The following is a 20,943-nucleotide window of genomic DNA, read 5'->3' as shown; positions in this document are numbered from 1 at the left end:
ACAAGAAAAGATGCCCACAGATTTAGACAAAAGGCCTGGACCCCTGCCTCCTCCCAGTTCCTATTCCTAGGCCCACCAAGGCCCACATTTGAGGCTCCCAGAAACAGGTTCACTTCCACATACGTTTTCAATCACGAAGGTCCAGTCTTTGTCTTCATATTCCTCTACATGGGGATCCTGGAAAAGCAACGAGAAGAAGGTCACCTGGTGTTGGGGTCTGAACATACAATGCCTAGGGCTGCAATCTGATCACAAGCACCCTCCATCTAGGATAATCAAGCCTCTTTCAGATCAGACCGTTTATCCATCTAGCACAATATTGCCTGCTCTGACTGGTAGTGGCTCTCCAAGGTGGGGAACCGTGGGCCACATTCCTGTCTAGGCAAACTTCTGTGATGTGGGGAGTGAGGAAGTGCCAGCAGTGGGCAGGGCCAGCGGGAAAATAGGTGGAAAAACAAACGTAAATATTAACTTTGTACAGTAGGCTACAGTCTATGTACACTCGCACGACCCTCTTTCTTTTGCAAAACGCATTATCGAAGGCCACACTGACGCAAAACAAAAGCACTATGACACCAGTTTAAACAGTAAATGGCTTTCCCCAGAGAATTCTGGTAGCTTGTTAAGCGATTTGGGAGTTGTTAGAAGACCCCTACCCTCTTGCCAGAGTTATAATACCCAGAGTTCCCTGTAAAGAAGGATTGATAATTATAGCTTTGTGAGGGGAATAAGGGGTCCTCTAACAATAATCAGCACCCTTAACACACTAAAGCTTCCATAATCTTGGGGGCGGGGGGGGGGGAGCCATGACTGTTTAAAATGGTATCATAGCATTTAAATGTGCGGTATGGATGCAGCAGAAATCCTCCTCCTCTTAAGGCCTTCCTTGTGTCAGTCATAGAGCCCACAACAGACTCCCAGCACTGTGGCTGCCATACCCGATAGAGCGTCACCATGATGTCCACATTTTCAGGTACCATCCACACCACGGTACCCCTGTAGGGGTTCTTGATCCCTGGCTGCCAGCCATGAGCCTGCAGGTGGAAAAGCAGATAAGAACAAGCTAAAACATCAACCGCTGCCTCCAGAGGTGCAGCATCTGCTGGGATTTGGACCCCGCACCTTAAGGCAGCCTTCCCCAACCTTGGGCTTGCCAGATGTTTTGATCTATACAGCTTCCATCCACCCCTGTCAGCTGCAGAAGGGCCCCAGATTGGGGAAGGCTGAGGCCAAACCCTGTCGTAGTTGAGAAAGTCAACACACCTTGGAGCAGATCCGCCGGTTCCTTCGGGTCCAGACCACAACCAGCTTGTCGGGCTGCCTGGCATTGGGAGAGAAGACAATTCAGAAACAAGAACAAAGAGGCAAACGTACTAGAACCCATAGAGATGTATAGGCCACGTACCTCTACCTGTTCTTACCTAAGGCAGAGATGAGGAACTTCTGGCTCTACAGATGCACCTTGATTACTTTTATATATCCCTGTCTGGCTGGGGCAACCCAGTCAGATAGGTGGGGTACAAATAAAACAACAACAACAACAACAACAACAACTTACTTAAAATATCTAAAAACTGCTAAACACATCTAAACAGTGCTTATTTCTGGGGGTACGCAGGGGTACGCATACCTCTAAACATTTTGTGAATCTAAGTTTGGCCTCATTGAAGGGCAGTATTATTATTTTTTTGCCAAATCATATTTATTAAAGTTTCCAATACAACAGAATCATATGAAACATTCCAAATTACATTCCAGATTATTTATCCAATTATCAATAATACAAGAAAAGTTCCAAATCAACCGAATTATTATTTTAATTTTGTTTAAGGCTTCCCATGCTTCAAATTCCGGAGGTATTTATATCTTAACTATTGTCTTTTGTTTTCGCATTCCAATATTTTCACAGCCTCTGATATGTTCCAACAGGCGAGATAAATCAAAGCAAACAGCGTCTCTGTGTGGATTTAAGTCCGTACTTCTGAAGGGCAGTATTTCAATATGAGCAGGAAAATGAGAGTATACCCCTGCCAGGGTCATGTGGAAGCCTCTCACGAGAAAACGCACTTACTAGGCTGGTTGCTTTAGGGTAATATTTATTAACTTCATATTTACAAGCCAGAGCTAATTTCTCACGCATCCGACCCATCACTCTCAGTAGCCAGCTTGCAGGACCGCCCCCAACATAATACAGTAGTCTGGGCAAAGCGACCCACCTACGCTGCTCACATCCTTTCCTCTCCCTTCGCTCCAGTGCTGAGGAATGGAGACTGTCCGTTGAGCCGTTCCTGAGCCGCTGGACAGCTGCCGGTGCTGACCCTCTGCAACATCAGAGACTCCCTCCTCCATATAACCCTTTTTTGTCCCTCTCTCCTCCTTCCTCCCTACTGCTTTCCACAGCCTCTTGGTCGCTCCTCTCTCCCCCCTCCCTCTGCTCCAAACCCCTTTCTGACTGTCCCATGACAAACCCTAAACATTTTTTGAGGGGGAAAATCATTGCATCTAAAACAAATTGAATTAACAGGTTTTTTTAAATCTATTTACTCACTGCATTTATATGCCGCCTTTCTGCCAAGGCACCCATTAAAGTACTACCACACACACAAACACAAACACACACACTTGACCATTTCAGTCAACGGACCTGGCACGGCTACAGGCGCCACATAGAACACCTTGTACATTTGTAAGTACTCAACCTTTTAGTGTGGCAGCACCTAACTTGGGAACTCCCTGCCTATTGGTATTAGGCAAGTGCCTTCACTGTACTCTTTTCAGCACCTGCTGAAAACATTTTTGTTCAGGCAAGCCTACCCGGATATTTAGAAAGTTTATGCAAGTCTTAATCTGTTTTTAGTTTATTATTATTAGGAGGAAAATAGCATACAGTAGTGGCAAAATCAGAAGCTGGCCATTGCTTGTAATGGAACTGGGGAGTAACACCACTGCCCCACACCCCATACTGGGAATGCAATAGCAGCAGTGGTGGGCTATTAAGCAGAAGAGATGACAATGTACCAAGTAATCCCCAAATACCACCAGTACACTCCTGGTTGGCCTGGGGGGTGGATCATAGCTTCCCTTTTCTCCTGAAACCAACTTGGCGAAGAGACCAGCCGAAGAGTTTCTTCTTCAGAATGGCATGCAAGAGCAACTTTCCCAGAAGTCAAATTTGAACTGGAATTGGGGGGTGGGGGCACACTTGCCACCACTGAAACAGAGCCCAAGAGTAGTAGCATCAAAATAATTTTTTTTAATTGTCCAGTAGCACCTTAGAGACCAACTAAGTTTGTTCTGGGTATAAGCTTTCGTGTGCATGCACACGTATCTGAAGAAGTGTGCATGCACATGGAAGCTTATACCCAGAACAAACTTAGTTGATCTCTAAGGTGCTACTGGACAAATTTTTATTTATTTTGACTGTGTCAGACCAACACAGCTACCTACCTGAATCTAAAATATTTTTTGTTAGCATTCAAAGCACAAAGTCCTGTGTGTGTCTACACAGAAGCAAATTCCTCCGAGTTCATTGGGACTTCATACCCTTGAACACTTATCTGATAAAAATAGGGACATCCTATTTAACAAGTTGTTGTTGTTGTTGTTGTTGTTGTTGTTGTTGTTGTTGTTGTTGTTGTTTTATTATTTATACTCTGCCCATTTGACTGTGTTGCCCCAGCCACTCAGGGTGGCTTCCAACATACAGTGGTACCTAAGTTCTCGAGCGTTTCGGTTTTTGAACGCTGAAAACCCGGAAATAAATGCTTCCGTTTTCAAATGCACCTTGGAAGTTGAACGGCTTCCGCTGCATGTTTTTCTATTTTCTCCATTGAAATTCAAATTCTCACCTTGCGCCTCAGTTTTCGAACATTTCAGAAGCAGAACGGTCTTCTGGAACGGATTACGTTTGAAAACCAAGGTACCACTATATATCAAAATCTAATAAAACATTAAACATTTTAAAAAGTTCTCAATACAAGGCTGCCTCCAGATATCTCCTGTCTTGGGGGTCGCATACCCTCCAACATTTCTCCAATGAAAATAGGGACATCCTAAGGAAAAGTGGGACATTCCAGGATCAAATCAGAAACCGGACGGTTTCTGCAAATCTGGGAATGTCCCTGGAAAATAGGGGCATTTGGGAGGGTCTGGGACTTGTTCAAATAATGTAAGGCCATACCCACACCTTACATTTATAGCAATGTGGTATCATTCTTCACAGGGAATTCTATGAATTATAATCCTGTGAGGGGAAATAGTGGTCTCCTGACAATTCCCAGCACTGTAACAAACCACAACTCCAATAATTATTTGGGAGAAGCCATGACTGTTTAAAGTGGCTCCGCACCGCTTTAAACGTATGGTTTGATTGCGGCCTACATCTCCATACGGACTGAGGCCTTAACTGCCACTTTATATCCCACCATTTATTTATTTTAAACATTTCAATGTTGCCTCCCTACTTCCAAGTCTCGAGGTAGCCTGGAACAATACTAAAAGGCATATGGAAACATGGAAATATACAGGAAGAAAACACAATCGAAAAACCAGGAGAGAGTTTAAGGTTATAATGCCCTGAGCCGTGTGAGCACCAGTGAAGGCTTAGGTGGGCTGTTCTAGCCATCCTCAAGCCTTCAAATTTGACAGAGGGTTAGTCTCATGCAGCAAAAACAGCATCTTATAAAAGCTAACAAAGCCTTCAGTTGGGCATATGCCGGCCTTTGCCAACCTGGGATGGAGTTGACCAAAGTTGGCATTTGTTTTGTGGGCTGAAGCCCACTTTTTAAGGTGCACTAGCTTCCAAGGACCACACCAGCTTCTTGAGCTGATCCTCAGCAGAGAATGACTTATTTGCTGGAATGTGGAAGGGAACCCATGGCTTCTGTGGTTCAGCGGAAAGGAAGACTTCCTCATTTTCCTTTCCGGAGTGCGCTTTTGAAACCAAGAAGCTCTGGGGCCAGGCAGTAACTTGAACTCTGGCTCAGCAGCACAGAGGTTATTTCGGTGGGAAGCTTTATCTTCCCCTTCCCAGACTTCACTGGGCGCGGCTCTGATCCTCCTCGGAGCTGGGCCAGGTCGCACCCAGCTAACATGGGTGTCAAAAGAGACCAGCCCCACTGCTGCCCTTCAGGCCTGATCACATTTCCCTTCATTTCTCAATCGAATCAGGAGTCTTTGCTCTTTAGCACACACCCCCTCAGATAAAGCTCCTCTCCCTGCCTGAAGTTTAGGATCAAACTGGATTTAACCCAACAGCTTTCCCTGGTTCTGAATAGGACCCAGGTGTCCTGGGTTCCTCTTTGCCAGGAAGAACATGTGACGATCCTGAGACATGTTCTGAGCAGTGGTGTTGGACTAAGGGGAATAGGCCAGTCCCCTAAATGTTCCTCAGGTGCCTCTTTCTGATCGAGAGTGCTTTTATTTTTCATTGCATTTCTATAACGCTTTATATTTTCGAGAACAAATCTCAAAGCAGTTTACAACAGACTAAATCATCAAATAAGACAGAATCAAACAAATCCAAGCTTCAAGGAAAATATTTCAGATCATCTTAAGTTACATTTTGCTTCCCCCAGTCGCCAACATGGCATCCACAGATCTCCTCATGGTCACAGTTGGACCCGCGCAAAAAGCACCTAGGGCCTGGCTAATTTCTAACACTGCCTACTATAGCAGGGGGTAGGGGACTTGTGGCCTTCCAGATGTTTCGGGAGCCCAGCTCCTATCACCCCTGACCATGGGCCATGCAGGCTGGGGGCTGATGACAGCTGAAGTTCAGCAACATCTGGAGGGCCGCAGATCCCCCTGCCCTTGTATTAGAGCAGACTCCTGTGCTCCCCAGTCACAGCATACAGTGCACTATCTATCTATCTATCTATTGATGAAAGTGATACCCAGCTTCATCTTAATAGCCTCTATAATTCTTCTGGGCTAGTGGCCAAAGGCTAATTTTAGCCCCTGAGGGCCAGGAGTCATAAATTCGCTGCAGGTGCTGGGTTAAATCTGGGCGCAGTGAGGAAACCCAATACACCCACCAAGCGTCCTTCTCTTCATCACAGAACAGCCTTGCAGGACTCTCCCTCTTCACTTTCACCCAGAATGGAGAGCCAGAGGGGCAAGGACCCCCATGAGAGGAGGACTCAAGGCAGAGGTTAATCTCAGAACGAGGGGCTGGAGGTCAAGTTTACCCCCAAGCTCCAATGTGTAAGGGCCCAACTAAGGCTACACTGTGTAGGTAAGGTAAAGGTCAAGGACCTCTAGACAGTTAAGTCCAGTCAAAGGCGACTATGGGGTTGCGGCGCTCATCTCGGTTTCAGGCCGAGGGAGCAGGCATTTGTCCACAGACAGCTTTCCGGGTCATGTGGCCAGCATGACTAAACCACTTCTGGCGCAACGAAACACCGTGATGGAAGCCAGAGTGCAAGGAAACGGCATTTACCTTCCCGCTGCAGTGGTACCTATTTATCTACTTGCACTGGGATGCTTTCGAACTGCAAGGTTGGCAGGAGCTGGGACAGAGCAACGGGAGCTCACCACATCGTGGGGATTCGAACCACAGACCTTCCGACCGTCAAGCCCAAGAGGTTCAGTGGTTTACACTACAGCGCCACCCACATCCTACACCATGTAGGAGGGAGCAAGAGAACAAAGAAACACTCTTGACATGCACACAGGCACTCTTATTCTTCAACATTTCTTTTTCCATTTTGCAGCTGTGTTTGGCTCTGGTGCTGGAAAACAGGGTCTTGGGCAGACTATTCCCCTGTTGGGTGCTGCTTCGGGCTACAATTCCCATTGCCCACAGCCTGCACTGCAGCTTTGGTCGGAGTGTAAACCTGTATCCTTTTGTAATGCCAACACCAGATAATTACAATTATATTTAAATCGTTTTTGTAGTGTTTCAGGGTGGCAGGTGGAAGCTTTGCCTCGTTTCTCCAACCCAAGTCTGCCAATAAACTCTACTTGACCTTCCACATCCTAGTGTTCTTCAGACACTGGACTACAACTCCCATCATCCCTGACTTGGCTAAGGTGACTGCAGAAGGGGGGAGATGGGAATCCAACATATAAAGGGATGCAGGTTTTCTGCCCCTGTTCTAGGAGCTTGGTTCTGTGAGCTCTGGAGATAGCTCAGTCAGTAGAGCATGAGACCCTTAATCTCAGGGTCATGGGTTTGAGTCCCACGCTGGGCAAAATATCCCTGCATTGCAGGGGGTTGGACTCAGATTGCCCTGGTGCTCCCTCCCAACTCTACAAATTCTATGATTCAGAGCCAGGGATGGGTCCCCAAAATCAACACAGCATCTCAGGCTGGTAGCAATAAAATGTGTTCCTAAACATGTGCCGAGTGCCTAATTCTGCACCATAAGTGAAACTGAAGGTAAACACTCTTAAGTCAGGCTTTAAAAAGAGAAAGAGCAAGAAAAGTACTGGGGTTTGAGCCAAGTTCTGTGTGGCTGAATCGTCCCACACCCCCACCCCCAAATCCTGCCAAGTCATGGGAATGAGGGTGTGGCTGAGGACCAGCAAAAGTACTGGAAATAACTTGAGCTCCAAGGAATCCGAGAGCTCTGAAGTCAAATTACCCCCAAGGGGAGGATAGACTCCACACTCCCACTCGGCCGGGTCCCTGCTCTTCCCATCTGAGACAACCCACATTCCCTCCCTCCTGTTTCGATTTTTGCAGTGGCTCCTGTTATCCTAACACACACACACACACCCTGAAGTTTCAGCCCTCCCTTTTCCATTTTTAGCTCTGCAATGACTAAATATTTATCATTTCCCGAGTCCCTTATAAGGCCTTTGCCATGTCAGAATGAGGGGAGGGGTGTGTGTCCTTATTCGCTTGCTCTTCCACCATATCCGTCTGTCTGTAACTCCCAAAGTCTGGCAACCGGCTCTTCTCCCAGTGGAGTTTGTTGCAGGGAGGGGGCAGGGGGGGCTAGACATGAGGAGTAGGCCTGACCTCCAGCATCTCACCTCCCCACCACTTAAAAAAAGAAAAAGTAACTATATCAAGTCAGCCTTCTCCCACCTGGTACCATCCAGATGTTTAGGACTACAATTCCCATCAGCCCCTGCCAGCACAAACTACAGTAGTGTATTTCAGCACAGAACGCCAGATCTTGCCCCTTCTGCCCTGATCTTCTTCCTCTTTCTTCCACTATTCTGAATGCAAACCTCCAGCACATCATATATGTCAGGACTCCAACCAGGAACATGCAAAGCAAAAGAGGAGGAAGAAGTGACTCAGAGCATGTGCAGAGTACATTCTCATCTAAGATCAGCATCCTAGGTAGGTTTGAGAGGCCCGTCCTGTTTCTTTCAAGTCCCTGAAGCTTGAACAGATATCACCAGCAGATGACTTTCCTTGGGGAGATGCTAGGTGCACCCCAACTGGTGCCTCTCTGGCCGGCCAAGGAACCAGAAAGCCCACAGCTCAGCAAGTGAGAAACAGCATGTTCCCTGTTCCCTGCTCCGCTGTTCATGCTGCTCCGCTGTCTGTGCTCGTTGAGCGCTTAGGAAGTTATTTTCTACCAAGTCCATCTACTGATCCATCCTTCTGTGACTGGCGACAGCTGTCCAGAGACAAGGATGTTTTCCCCACTAGTTACTACCTGATCTGCTAGAATCATAGAATTGTAGAGTTGGAAGGAACCACAAGGATCATCTATTCCAACCCCCTCCAATACAGAAATCTTTTGCCCAATGTGGGGTTCGAACCCAGAATCCTGAGATTAAGAGTCTAGTGCTCTACCAACTGAACTATAACCTGGGCCCTTTCTGCAAGCATAGGCAGATGCTGTGCTGCTGACTTTTGCTTATCACCCCGAACCTAAAGCAAGATTCCAGCCCTCTAGTTCTGAACAAAGCACTGATTTAAAATAATAACCATTTCTTTATTCTTTAAAGCATTTTTACCCTGCTCTTTAGTTTAAGAAGGCTTCCAGATATGTTTACAAAGACCAGTAGTAATAAGATACAGCCTGTATGCTCTATCCTGAAGCTTATAATCTAAAAGACGCAACACAAAAGGAAAAAGGGACTGGGAGGGAGGAGGGGAAATGCAAACTCAGCTGCTAGTTATTCATGACTCGGCATAGAGGAAGCTGCCTTATCCCAAGTCAGGCCCGGGATTCGTCTAACCCAGAAATGTCTGCAATGGCAGGCACGAGTCTCAAGACAGGAATTTTGCAAGTGACATCAGTTAACCTGGAAGACAGACGGCCCCAGCCAGTCGGATGGCACAGACAGCGCCTTGTGAAGTGGAGAGAAAGAATCAGCCTCAGGCAACTGAGCAAGGAGGTCAGGCTCAGTTCTGCTTTCCCTTCCTGACCACTGCAAAGAAATTTTCAGGCTAGCAACGTCAGTGTCTCGTGTCTATGGCTGTCCCTGGTGTCCTTGGCACAGCAAAGCAACCTGCTGCCCCAAGGGAAGAGACTGCTTTCCTACTGCAGGAATGACCCATCCATTCAGGATCACACCTTTATTAGACTGGCAAAGCAGGAACCCAAATGAGATGAGCGACCTCCTAGAAAGACCACCAGATGTCAGGGACTGGCTGGACGAGGAACAGTGGTGGCAAACTCCGGCCCGAGAACCCCCTAGGGAAGCCTCAGAAGAGGAAGGCTCAGAGCCAGGGGAAGACAGGTCAGAGGACGGAGGGGAGGCAGAATGGTTGGATGCTGAACAAGCAGCAGGCTTGAGTGAGAGAGGGGAAGAAGAGTTAGAAAGCACTGCAGGCGCAGGATAGGCAGCTGAGGAGGAGGTAGGGACTAAGGTTGCAACAGATTCACAGGCGCCTGCCAGTCCTACTGTATTCAGCTCCACTCCTCCCTTGTCTCCACCGGCACAGAGGGCTTTGCATGTAGCAGAGCAGGGAGCTCAGAGAGCGGGGGGGGGGGGGAGCCCTCCCCGACAGAGTTTAAGACAGCAAGGGAAAACAGCCAGGTGGGGACGAGACTTAAGGAGGCACAGACTGGCAACTCCTGCAACTGTGCCCATAGGTTTCTCTGTTTGTATTCTGTTTCCTCAAATAAAGAATCGACTTTACTGCTTGTCTGTGAGTCTGATCTGCAGCTGAACCAGCCCTGACACCAGATTTCCCTAGAGTGCAAAGGAGATGCACTTCCACCCTCCCCAACTTGGGAGTTTGGGGGACAGGGGAAGGAACTCCTTCAGTGACACCATCTCTAATCAATCTGTCCCCTTGCATTTGGACCAAGCCCCCCCCCCCGGCCACCCTTGTACAGTTTACAACAGGGGTAGAGGTCCTTTTTCCCTTCTGGACATCTTCCTGGGGCTGCATGCAACTGCTTGGAGGAACTGGAAACAAAAGTGGGCAGAGTAATGAATGTTCATGTTTACTTTTGTGCAACAAGGATGGTTTCCACACACACACCTATTCTGGCAATAATAATAATAATTTTTATTATTTATACCCCGCCCATCTGACTGGGTTGCTGCAGGGACTCTGGGCGGCTAGCAGCATATATAAAAACATGATAAAACATTCAACCTTAAAAAGCTTCCCTATACAGGGCTGCCTTCAGATGTTCCCTAAATGTTATATACAGTGGTACCTTGGTTCTCAAACTTAATCTGTTCCGGAAGTCTGTTCCAAAACCAAGGTGCGCTTTCCCATAGAAAGTAATGCAAAATGGATTAATCTGTTCCAGACTTTTAAAAACCCCTAAAACAGCAATTCAGCATGAATTTTGCTATCTAACGAGACCATTGGTCCATAAAATGAAAGCAATAGACAATGTACTGCAGTCACACAATCAATCAACCAATCAATCAATCAATCAATCAGTAGTTGAACCGGGTTCCACGCAGTCACGAAAACAAAACAAAAAGAGCCACAAAAACGCAAAATAAATAGCAAAAACAGACAGACCTCAGCGTAACACTCAAAACGGTGCACGTTCGGCTTTCGAAAAAAGTTCTCAAACCGGAACACTGACTTCCAGGTTTGCAGTGTTTGGGTTCCAAGTTGTTTGAGTACCAAGGCATTTGAGAACCAAGGTGCGACTGTAATTACTCATGCCAGTCAAAAGCACTCAGGGGGTGGGTGGCCAGAGAGGAAAGGGTGCGCCTGGAGCCTGAGGCCCCTTGCAATTCCCTCTTTTCCCATCTCACCATTATTCCTAGCATCGTGGGCACCCAACCATCCTCATTCCACCCCCCAACATGCCAAGATACCATGGTCGCTGCAGTTTCCAGGCTGGATTGCCTCAGCACATGCTCTGCGTGGGTCTGCCCTTGAAGACAGCGCAGAAGCATCAACGGGCGCAGAGCGCAGCTCCCCGTCTTCCTGTTACAGCTACTGGGTGACAAAAAACAGATTTCGGTCTGCTCTGCACAGCATCAGTTGCATTGTTTACCCATTTGCTTCCGAGTTCAATTCTACATGCCAGAGCTCAAAGTTTTGCAAAGCCCACGACCTTTGCAAGCCCACCCATCGACAGAGGCCTAAACGTCATGCATGTTATTATTTATTTGCTTCCCTTGTTAAATTCACATCTCAATGTTCCACTAAACGGTGCTTAATCAAAGCAGCTAACAAAGTAAAAATTGAAACATAGAAAACCTAATTGTTACATGGGGGGTGGGGGTGGGAATGAGGATACCCCCCCCCTTGCATGGGCCACCTGTGTCCTGCAGGTTTTCCACCCCTGACTGCTCTGTAATTGTGGCAGAATCCGCTAGACCTTTTCCAGATGGGTTTCAACATAGAATCATATTTCACTTCTAACAGGCATTTGTCCAATCTGGGTCATTTTCTGGGCTTATTCAGTACAGTACGTAGATTGCTTTTAAATGCAATTTTTTAAAAAATGCCTCTCCTGTTGTTTTCATGATTGCATGGAGTTGTTGTTTTTTATGTCACAAACCACTCTGGACTACTTGGAAACTAGCAACATCGTAAATGGGTTAAATCAATAAAAAACAACAACATTATTCCCTTTCACCTCCATTTACCACTTCCTGGTGCACAAGCTTCTACCCGTAACCTAGAACACAACTTGTGAAATGCAAACTGGTTAAAAAGGCCTGCACAGGAACCGGGTGCAGCCCCTGGTACAAATCTCATCTTTGCCATGAAAAGTCTAGGTAGCCTTAGGCACGCAAAAGCAACAAAGGAAACTGCCTTAATGCAGAGTCAGGCCTGCACCAGAGATGGGAAAACTTTGCCGCCGCCCCCAATGTTATTGGACTCCAACTTTCATTATCCCAATGCCGAGTTAGAGGAGTCTAATGATACCATTAAGGCCTTTGGCTTTCCTGGTCTGAAGACATTTCCCAGCCCTACCAGGAAATGATTGCAGTCAGTCCTAAGATCTTATTTATTTTAATTTTTTTCTAAACCAGAGGAGTGTACAATTGTAAAAATACAGTGCTATCAAGCAATGATATAAACAATATTAATTAGGAAGCAATGAACTACAAGATTACTAAGCAAGGCAGAGTCCACAAGCATTGCTCTACCACTGAGCTATGGTCCTTCCCATAAAAGATAAAGTAAGCTTCTAGTCCTCGTGGTTGTGAATAAAAGGCAGATTTAAATAGGAACCTAGGAAAATGCCTTATAGTACCAAAACAGGTTATTGGTCCATTTGGCTCAGTGTTGTCCACACTGACTGGCAGCAGCTCTCCAGGGTGTTGGACAACCCTCTTTTGCAGCCCTGCCTAGCAATGTCCAGGTTTCAACCTGGGACATTTTAAAGCGCAAAGCATGCCACTGCCCCTCACCTGGAAGAGACCTCCCCCCAAACTGTCCCTCCTCTCGCAACCTTTTGCATCTACAATACAGGTTTATGAACACAGGGCCATTGTAAAAAATTATACGAAGATATAATTTGAAGGCTTTAGTGTATTCTGTGTGTACAAAGTATGAAATAGAATAGAATAGAATATAGTTGCTAGAGCATGAGGCTCAATCTCAGGGTTGTGAGTTCAAGCCCCACAATGGTCAAAAGATTCCTGCATTGCAGGGGGTTGGACTAGATGACCATCGTGGTCCCTAACAACTCTACGATTCTATATGATAATATATTATATCCCTTGGGTTTATTACCAACACCGGCCTACCTTACAAGGCAGTTGTGAAACCCTACCCCGCCCTTTCACAATTGCTCGTGCATTCCCCGCCCCTTTCTCCACTTCCTGGGTCCCGTCCCCCACCCCGCAAAAAAAAAAACCCTCGTGTACTCACAAGACCCTGAGTCACCGTCTCTCCCTCTCCCCCACCCCACGGCCCCGCTGCCCCACCCAGCCTCACCATTTCTTGGTGCACTCCACCACCAGCTCCTGGTAACAGGCCACGAAGTGGAATTTGGCCGCCCGCTTGCCGACGCGCTGGAGCCGCTTCCACACCGTACTCATGGCCGCCCCGTCGGTTTCCGCGCCTGTCGCCTCGCTGCTGCGGCCCCGGAGGAGAGCTGTGGGTCGCCGCCGCCTTCTTCACACCCCACCGGCGCCCCTCCGCTTGGCCCCCATCACCCGCTGCTGCTGCTGCTGCTGCTACGTCTCCTCCTCCCCGAGCTCCGACGGGGCGAGCAGAGCAGCCTGCAGCGAGCCTGCCTCCTGCTGCTGCTGCCGTTGCCGTCTGAACGCCTGGCTCGCAGCCCGCGGAAACCTGGCCGGGAGGAAGTTGGTGCAGAGCGAGAAAGTTACAGACATCGAAGCGGGGAGAGGAAGAGAGAGCGGGGGGGGCGGGGGGAGCCCGGTCTCCGTCCGCCGCTGGCAAACGGGCTGTGGGTGTGATCTTCAGACGGAGAGGGCGGAGCGCGGGAGGGAGCAGCGGCAGCAGAAGGCGGCGGCAGCAGCAGCGAGGCAGAGAAGGCAGCGAGCGACAGCTGACGGCAGCTACAGGACCCGCACCCACCCCGGGACGTCGGGGGTGCTTGTCTGCAAAGAGACCCTCAGACGAGCTGCCTCTGGGCCTCGGGCTTGCGCTCCGTCGTTTTGGCCGTATCAGAAGTTCCAACCTCCGCTGAGTTGTTTCTGCCCGTGAACAGACGGCCTCCTCCTCCCTTCCCCAACTCCGGCCAAAGTTCGTGAATGGCTTCAAGACGCCTGCCTGCTGGGCCGAGCAGCAGCGTAAGGAAGGAAGCCTGTCTTAGGAAATAGGGCCTCTGGGCACATGCAGAGTGTTTGCCCGCCCCGCGCGCGGCTGCTCAGATAAGGTGCCATGTCCCCCCCCCCCCCAGCTACTGCCGTATATAAAAAAGGGAAATAAATAAAGCACGCCACACGGAGCAATTCCTCTCCCCCTCCCCCTGGCCGTACATTTTCCTGCGTTGGCCATTAACCAGGAGGAGAAGGAGGAGGAGGAAATTCTGGCCAGCTGGCAACCCCGCTTTGTCAACAGCAAAACCGGCAATGCTGCTTGGCAAGGACAGAAAGACAGTCCAGGGCCATGTGAATAAGTAAATTGTGGAGAGAAGGGTGCCTTCTGAGCATGTGCAGAGTGCATTTCCCTTGACATTAAATAATCCCTCCCATCGAGCGTTAGGAGGCTCCTTGCTGAAAGGGTTGACCTCCAGGCAGCCACTGGCCGCTTTTGAACCTTTTTACATTTACATCCAACTTTTCTTTCAAGTCACTTGGGGGCACCTACCCAGTTCTCCCTGGGTATGGTCCCAACACCCCTGTGAGGTAGATTAGGCTGAGAGATAGGCCGCCCAGGGAGCTTCATGGCTGAGGGGTGGGGTTCGAACCCTTGTCTCCCAGGTCCTAGTAGTCTGACACCCTAACCACTGCACCACACTGCCACATCCATTCATTTCCTCCTCACCACTGGGGCTGCTCTTCCACAGCAGATGATAGACAGATGACCTTGGGTCATGCTAGTCACTTTCACACACACACCCCAAAAAATCTAACCTACCTCGCAGGGTTGCTGTGTGGATAAAATGAGAGGGGACTGTGTGCGCCCCCTTGAGCTATTTGGAGGAAAAACAGGCTATCAATGGCATTAATTAACAAGCAGTAACATTCTCACTGCCATCCACAGGCGTTCCCTGGAGGGTTTGGAGAGGGAATTGGAAGAATAATACCCACCCCTTCCTCACCATATTGCAAGCCAGAATGTATGACATAATACTTTAAAACAAAACAAAAACAAAGTAAGGATCCTCCCGAGCAGACATGCTTTGAAGTTTTGTTGCCAGCTTCAGGCCCCAAATTCCAGGTCTCTGAATCTTTCACCTCAAATTCTGAGCCTTCATCACACTCCTCAGCCCTCCCTCCTTCCCTTCCTCGCCTGCCATCTCTCCCTCTATCCCTTCCTTCCCTCCCTCTCTCCCTCTGCTTCTTTGGCTTCTCACATATTTGCCTTTCCAGCTCAGAGGGTATAAATAAGCACCCCGTAAACTGATCCCAAACTGATCCTGGCATCATCCTGGGTGGGACGGGTTCGTCATGGAAATTCACCAACCCCAAATTTAGCAACCGAGGGACAGAATCTGTCCCAGAGGCTCCGGAAGGGCAAGTGGGAGGGACGAGGCTTCGTGTAATAGCCTAAATAATGCGACACCCTTCAAAAGAAGGGGTGGCTTAAAACGGGGTGCTCGCCTATCCCCACGCAATCACAGCTCTACCACTGTAAGCAACACACAGAACTGCAAGTGACTTTTCACTTTTGGTGTGTGTGTGTGTGTGTGTGTGTGCATATCCTGTTATGGTTCCACCCACACGAGTGATTTGCCATAATATTGGAGGGGGAGTAGCAATGCACCTGAGCATGCTCTTTTAAAAATTCCACTGAAGTTTTTAAATTTGCACTGAAGTGCTTCTTCAACATTAGGTACTATTGCACAATTGCAAACTTTTAAAAGGGTGTGTGTGTGTGTGTGTGTTTTAAAATCTGCAATTCACTGGTGGGGAACCTCAGGTCCAAATGTGGTCCTCCACTCCTTTCCATGTGGCCTTCTGACTCTCCCAAGTCCCCAAACTTCCCTGGCTTTGTACCTCGAGAATTTTTGCCCGGCTTGCATGTCCCTGAGCTCCAGTCATGCCTCTTGCTTGCCTAGATGGAGGGCAGAGAAGGTTGTGTGATTGTTTGTAGGAAACTAGCCTACTGTACAAAGGTAACATATGCATTGATGCTCTGCTCACTTTTGCCTCCGGTCCCACAGAGTGTAAGGTCATACCCTCCAACACTTCTCCAGTGGTAATAGGGACGTTCTATTCCACAGTAATAATAATTTTATTATTTGTACCTTGCCCATCTTACTGAGTTGCCCCAGTCACTCTGGGCAGCTTCCCACATATATAAAAGCACAATAAAACATTAAAAAATATTCCCTAGACATGGCTGCCTTCAGGTGTCTTCTAAAGGTTGTGTTGTTACTTATCTCATTAGCTCGGGGGGGTCGCATAACTCCATACCCTCCAACATTTCTACGATGAAAATAACCCCAGAGTCGTCCGCGACTGGACCTAATGGTCAGGGGGCCCCTTTACATTTTTAAGGAAAAGCAGGACATGCCAGGATCAAATCAGAAACTGGGATGGCTTCTGTAAAACCGGGACTGTCCCTGGAAAATAGGGGCACTTGAAAGGTCTCTAAGGTTATCAAATCTGCTATTCATTATGGCTTTGTCCTACCTCCACTGCTGGAGGCAGCATGCCTCTGAAGGTAAAAGGTAAAGGTAAATGACTCCTGGACGGTTAAGCCCAGCTGAATTCGACTATGGGGTGCGGCAGTGCTCATCTCCGCTTTCAGGCCGAGGGAGCCAGCATTTGTCCATCGACGGCTTTCCGGGTCATGTGGCCAGCACCGTGATGAGTGCCAGAGTGCATGGAAATGCCATTTACTTTCCCGCCAGAGCGGTACCTATTTATCTACTCACGCTGGTATGCTTTTGAACTGCTAGGTTGGCAGGAGCTGGGACAGAGCAACGGGAGCTCACTCCGTCATGCGGCTTCCCACAGGCGTCTTTGCAAACAGGATGCCAGGCCAAATGGGCCACTGGCGCTTATGGGGTAGCTGTGAACAGGAAGGCAATTATGACTTATAATATTTGCACCACACCTTTCCTTTAACAAATTAAGAGGGCTCGTACGGGATTGTCTCGTTGTTTACTTCACAACAACTTTGCAAGGTAGGCTACGCTGAGAAACAGTGGCTTGTCCAAGCCCACACAAGCAAACTTCATGACTCAGGAGGAATTTGTCTGAATCCACCCAGGTCCTTTGTTCATGACATCACACCAAAATAACATAATGTGCTGTCAGAGCGTGTTTTCCGGTTTTTAGCGTGGTTACCTTACCTTGGGAGGGGTGGTGGGACTTAGCAGCTGGAATTAATAAAGAATCCTTAAGGCTCATTTGGAATCTGTTGCTACCTGTTCCAAGGCAAGCATTTAATTAAGCACTCGGAGCCTAGTTCTGTGGTGCAGGACGCGGGCTTCCAGTTAAGAATGCTGTGTAAGCCAAAAGCTTTCATCATCCTTCATGCCAACAGAAGCTGATCCAGCCCAAGGAGTTATCTGACCCATTTGGCACCTCTCGCTCCAAAGCCTAGTCAGGAAAGTGCAAGCATGCTCTGAAAGCTGGTGCGGAAAAGTGGTTCCCATGGCGGCAAGCCTGAGCACAGCCACAGGTTCCTGGTGGCTGGGAAAGTGCGTTTCTTGCTTTTCTCAGTACGTACAAGAGCTCTAGAGGTGGGGAGGAGTTATTTTGGGGGGGGGGAGAACAGCCCTCTCCGGGGCCCCACCCAGGACAAACAGAGCCTTCCTGTGACTCAGCCTGGCAAGAGCTGGCTGCTCACCCTGACACAGCAGGTGAGTGTGGCTGCCCCTGGGGCAAGACTTACAGGTGGCTTTGGCCCAGGGCCTGAATAGCAAAGAGGGATCTGGAGACGCCTCGTTTTCTGCTGAAGTTTCTGAGAAAGTTGCCCAGACAGAGCAGGCCAATTTGGGCGAAGAAGCAGGAGGCAGCATTGGATTGCCAAGAGAGGCTGGCTGGGAAGGCCTGAAGTCCTGCTTGAAACGAACATAGGAATATGCCCTCTTTGGAGTCAGTTCCCTTTGTCTTTTCTAGCCCAGTATTGCCCACAGCAGCTGGCAGGAACTGTCCAAGGTTCCAGGCAGGGCCTGATCTGGACATGCTGAGGACTGAACCGGAGACCTTCTAATTGCAAGGCACATGGAGCTCCAGACCTTCCCTAAAAGGTGCACGGAGTGGCCCCGTGACTGGGTTCTGGGACCATGGCTTTGGGACTCTGGGCAAGTCACTCGCCCCCAGCCTCAGGTGCCTTTTAGAGGAACAGCAGAAGAGCAATTTTCAATTTTACAAGGTGCATTTAGCAATCAGGGAGGGACCACCGTGCAGGAGCAGAGAATATGTTCTGCATGCAAAAGGTCCCAGTTTCAATCCTTGTCATTTCCAGGTAGGATCTGCGAACGACTCCAGTCCAAAATTATGGAGTGCCACTGCTGGTCAACGTGGACCAAGGGTGGCTAACCCGTGGGTCTCCAAATATTGTTTGACTACAACTCCCATAATCTCTTGGCCATTGGCCACGTTGGCTGGTGGGAGCTGTAGCCCAAGAACTTTGGGAGGACCAAGAGTAGCCATTCCTGGTGTCAACGATATTGAGTTCTATGGACCAATAGTCTGACTCCATGGGAGCTAGCTTCCTATGTTCCTTCTGCTGATAATGTGTGTGGATGCTCAGTGTCCTTTCTAACTGCATGCAAAGTATTACAATTGAGGTTTTGCTGAGGGCAGGATTAGATAGCAGATTCCTCCCAGCTTTTCAGGGTTGATCATTTTGTACTTGATGAGAGAGAGAGAATGCTAGCACAAAAGCCTTAAGTGCTCTTGAATTGCTCAGAATTACCTTTTGCCCACTTCAAATACGCCCTGTTCACTATTTTTTATGTTAAAGTGGTGAATGTTAACACCCAGCAGTGTTTTGTGCAATGGTATTTTGTTTGTGAAGACCTTGACAGGCAAGACCATCACCTTGGAGGTGGAGCCAAGTGACACCATTGAGAACGTCAAGGCCAAGATTCAGGACAAAGAAGGCATTCCCCCTGGCCAGCAGAGGCTATCTTCGCTGGCAACGAGAAGCCAAGTTACAGGGAACCAGGCAGAGGGCCTTCTCGGTAGTGGCACCCGTCCTGTGGAACACCCTCCCACCAGATGTCAAAGAAAAAAACAACTACCAGACCTTTAGAAGACATCTGAAGGCAGCCCTGTTTAGGGAGGCTTTTAATGTTTAATAGATTATTGCATTTTAATGTTCTGTTGGAAGCCGCCCAGAGTGGCTGGGGAAACCCAGATAGATGGGCGGGGTTATAAATTATTATTATTGCACAAATTGTCCCACAATTCTGCAAACAGCCTTGCTCTTAGAATCTCCTCTTCCCACTGTGTTGGATGGTTTCTATTCAGTACTCCAATTCCCAGAAAGCACTGAATTTGGGCTGGAGCTTTACCGCGGAATCTTTTTCCCCAGTTCCAGCAACAAGCATGTGCAAAATGTCCTCCTCTTCTCTTCACTGGTAACCCCCCTCTGCAGCTTCTGCCATGCCCGGGGTTGTTGAGAGTTGCAGTCTGGAGGGCACCAGGTTGGTAAAGTCTGGCTCTACACAAAGGCAGGGTTAGAGCCCACTAACTTTTCTCAGGCAGTAGGGGAAGGGGACAAGTCTCCCAACATAGGACATGGTTACCCAACACAGATTGGGTCATAAGGCTGGGCAGCCAACACTCATTCAATCCAGAGGCTGGCCTGTGTTCTCATTTCTGATCCTTAGTTCTCCATAGTTCTCGTTTCTGATCCTTTGCTTGCCACATTTTGTGCATTTCCTGAGCGCATCTAATGACTATACAGCTGCCTGGATATCCATGCTTGAAAGCCTGAGAGCCCGCAGGCTTTTATCACGGAAGATAGTATTGTAGCCTAAACACCAGATCAAGTGAGATAACATAAATCTAGGCAGCTCCTCAAAACTTTCCTCCTTCACCTTTGAAGTGAGTCTTTCTTCTTTTTCTTTTGCACTGCAAAATGCCTGGAACAACTGATCATCCTGATGCACAAAGTCAGAGAGGCCCACAAGTCTAGCCACTTCTGAGATCCCTCTCAGTTGTGGCACCAGCAGCTGTTTCACAACTCAGCCCAAAGGAATATTCCAAACCCCTGATTTAAAGGAAGTGCATCAGTCCCTGGAAGAGTGAGGCAAATGTAAATAGGAAAGTCAGGAGCTGTGTGTGTGTTGGAAAAATATTTCAGACTTCTGGGAGCCAGCATCTAAATGTTTAGACATCTGTCACCCGTGCTCAAAAACCTGGGCGCATGCAGGGTTTTGAGGCAACACAGAGCACTGTGTTCATTTGTTCCAGCCCAGCGAAGAGTTCTTTGTAACTCTAAGAGACCGGGCAGATTTGTACCACACTCTTCAAAGCACAACCAACTCACATTTAAAGCACATGACTTTCCCCAAATAATTATGGGAACTGTTTGCGCAGCTACAGTTCCAAGCATCCTTAACAAACTACAGTTCCCAGGATTCTTGGGGAGGACGGACCATGTTTTAAAGGCACGGTTTGGATCTGCCCCCAATCTTGTTTTCCTTTTCTGCCACCCTCCTTGTTGTATGAGGAAACAAAAGCAGCTCAACTTTGCCGAGGAGTTGTGTATAGACTTGGTAGACATTCCCTGGCACGATGCCAGAGTCAAGAATGGGCGGAAACAAGGAGCTGGGGAAGCCCAATTATTGAGACAATCTGAAAACCAGACAGTTTTCAGCAGCCTCACAAACAGGAAGCAGGGAACAATGGTTGCCTCAGCGTGAAAGGGATAAATACGCTGGGGTGTGTGTGAGAGCAAATACTGGGGCAACAGATCTGTAAGACTTCACCCAGAACCTGTTTTGGTTGATGTTTGAGGTAGTGATGGTGCCTCTGACCATGTGCAGAGTAGCT

The 20,943-nt window shown here is 48.4% G+C and overlaps 1 protein-coding gene across 1 annotated transcript in view; it reads right to left on the bottom strand.

The window, feature by feature from the left end:
- Positions 1–13,504, bottom strand: part of EHBP1L1 (EH domain binding protein 1 like 1) — a 42,646-nt gene extending 29,142 nt beyond the window's left edge. The window contains 4 exon segments of the mRNA XM_033136136.1: positions 124–177; positions 939–1,034; positions 1,264–1,321; positions 13,286–13,504. Coding sequence (XP_032992027.1) covers positions 124–177; positions 939–1,034; positions 1,264–1,321; positions 13,286–13,389 — 312 coding nt within the window. The 5' untranslated portion in view covers positions 13,390–13,504.
- Positions 13,505–20,943: the final 7,439 nt, after the last annotated feature.

This window comes from Lacerta agilis, chromosome 17 (genome assembly GCF_009819535.1).
Source record: "Lacerta agilis isolate rLacAgi1 chromosome 17, rLacAgi1.pri, whole genome shotgun sequence".
In the NCBI taxonomy this organism is placed as follows: Eukaryota; Metazoa; Chordata; class Lepidosauria; order Squamata; family Lacertidae; genus Lacerta; species Lacerta agilis.
The sequence above is the reverse complement of the archived record's forward strand: the minus strand, read 5'-3'. Positions and strand labels throughout refer to the sequence as shown.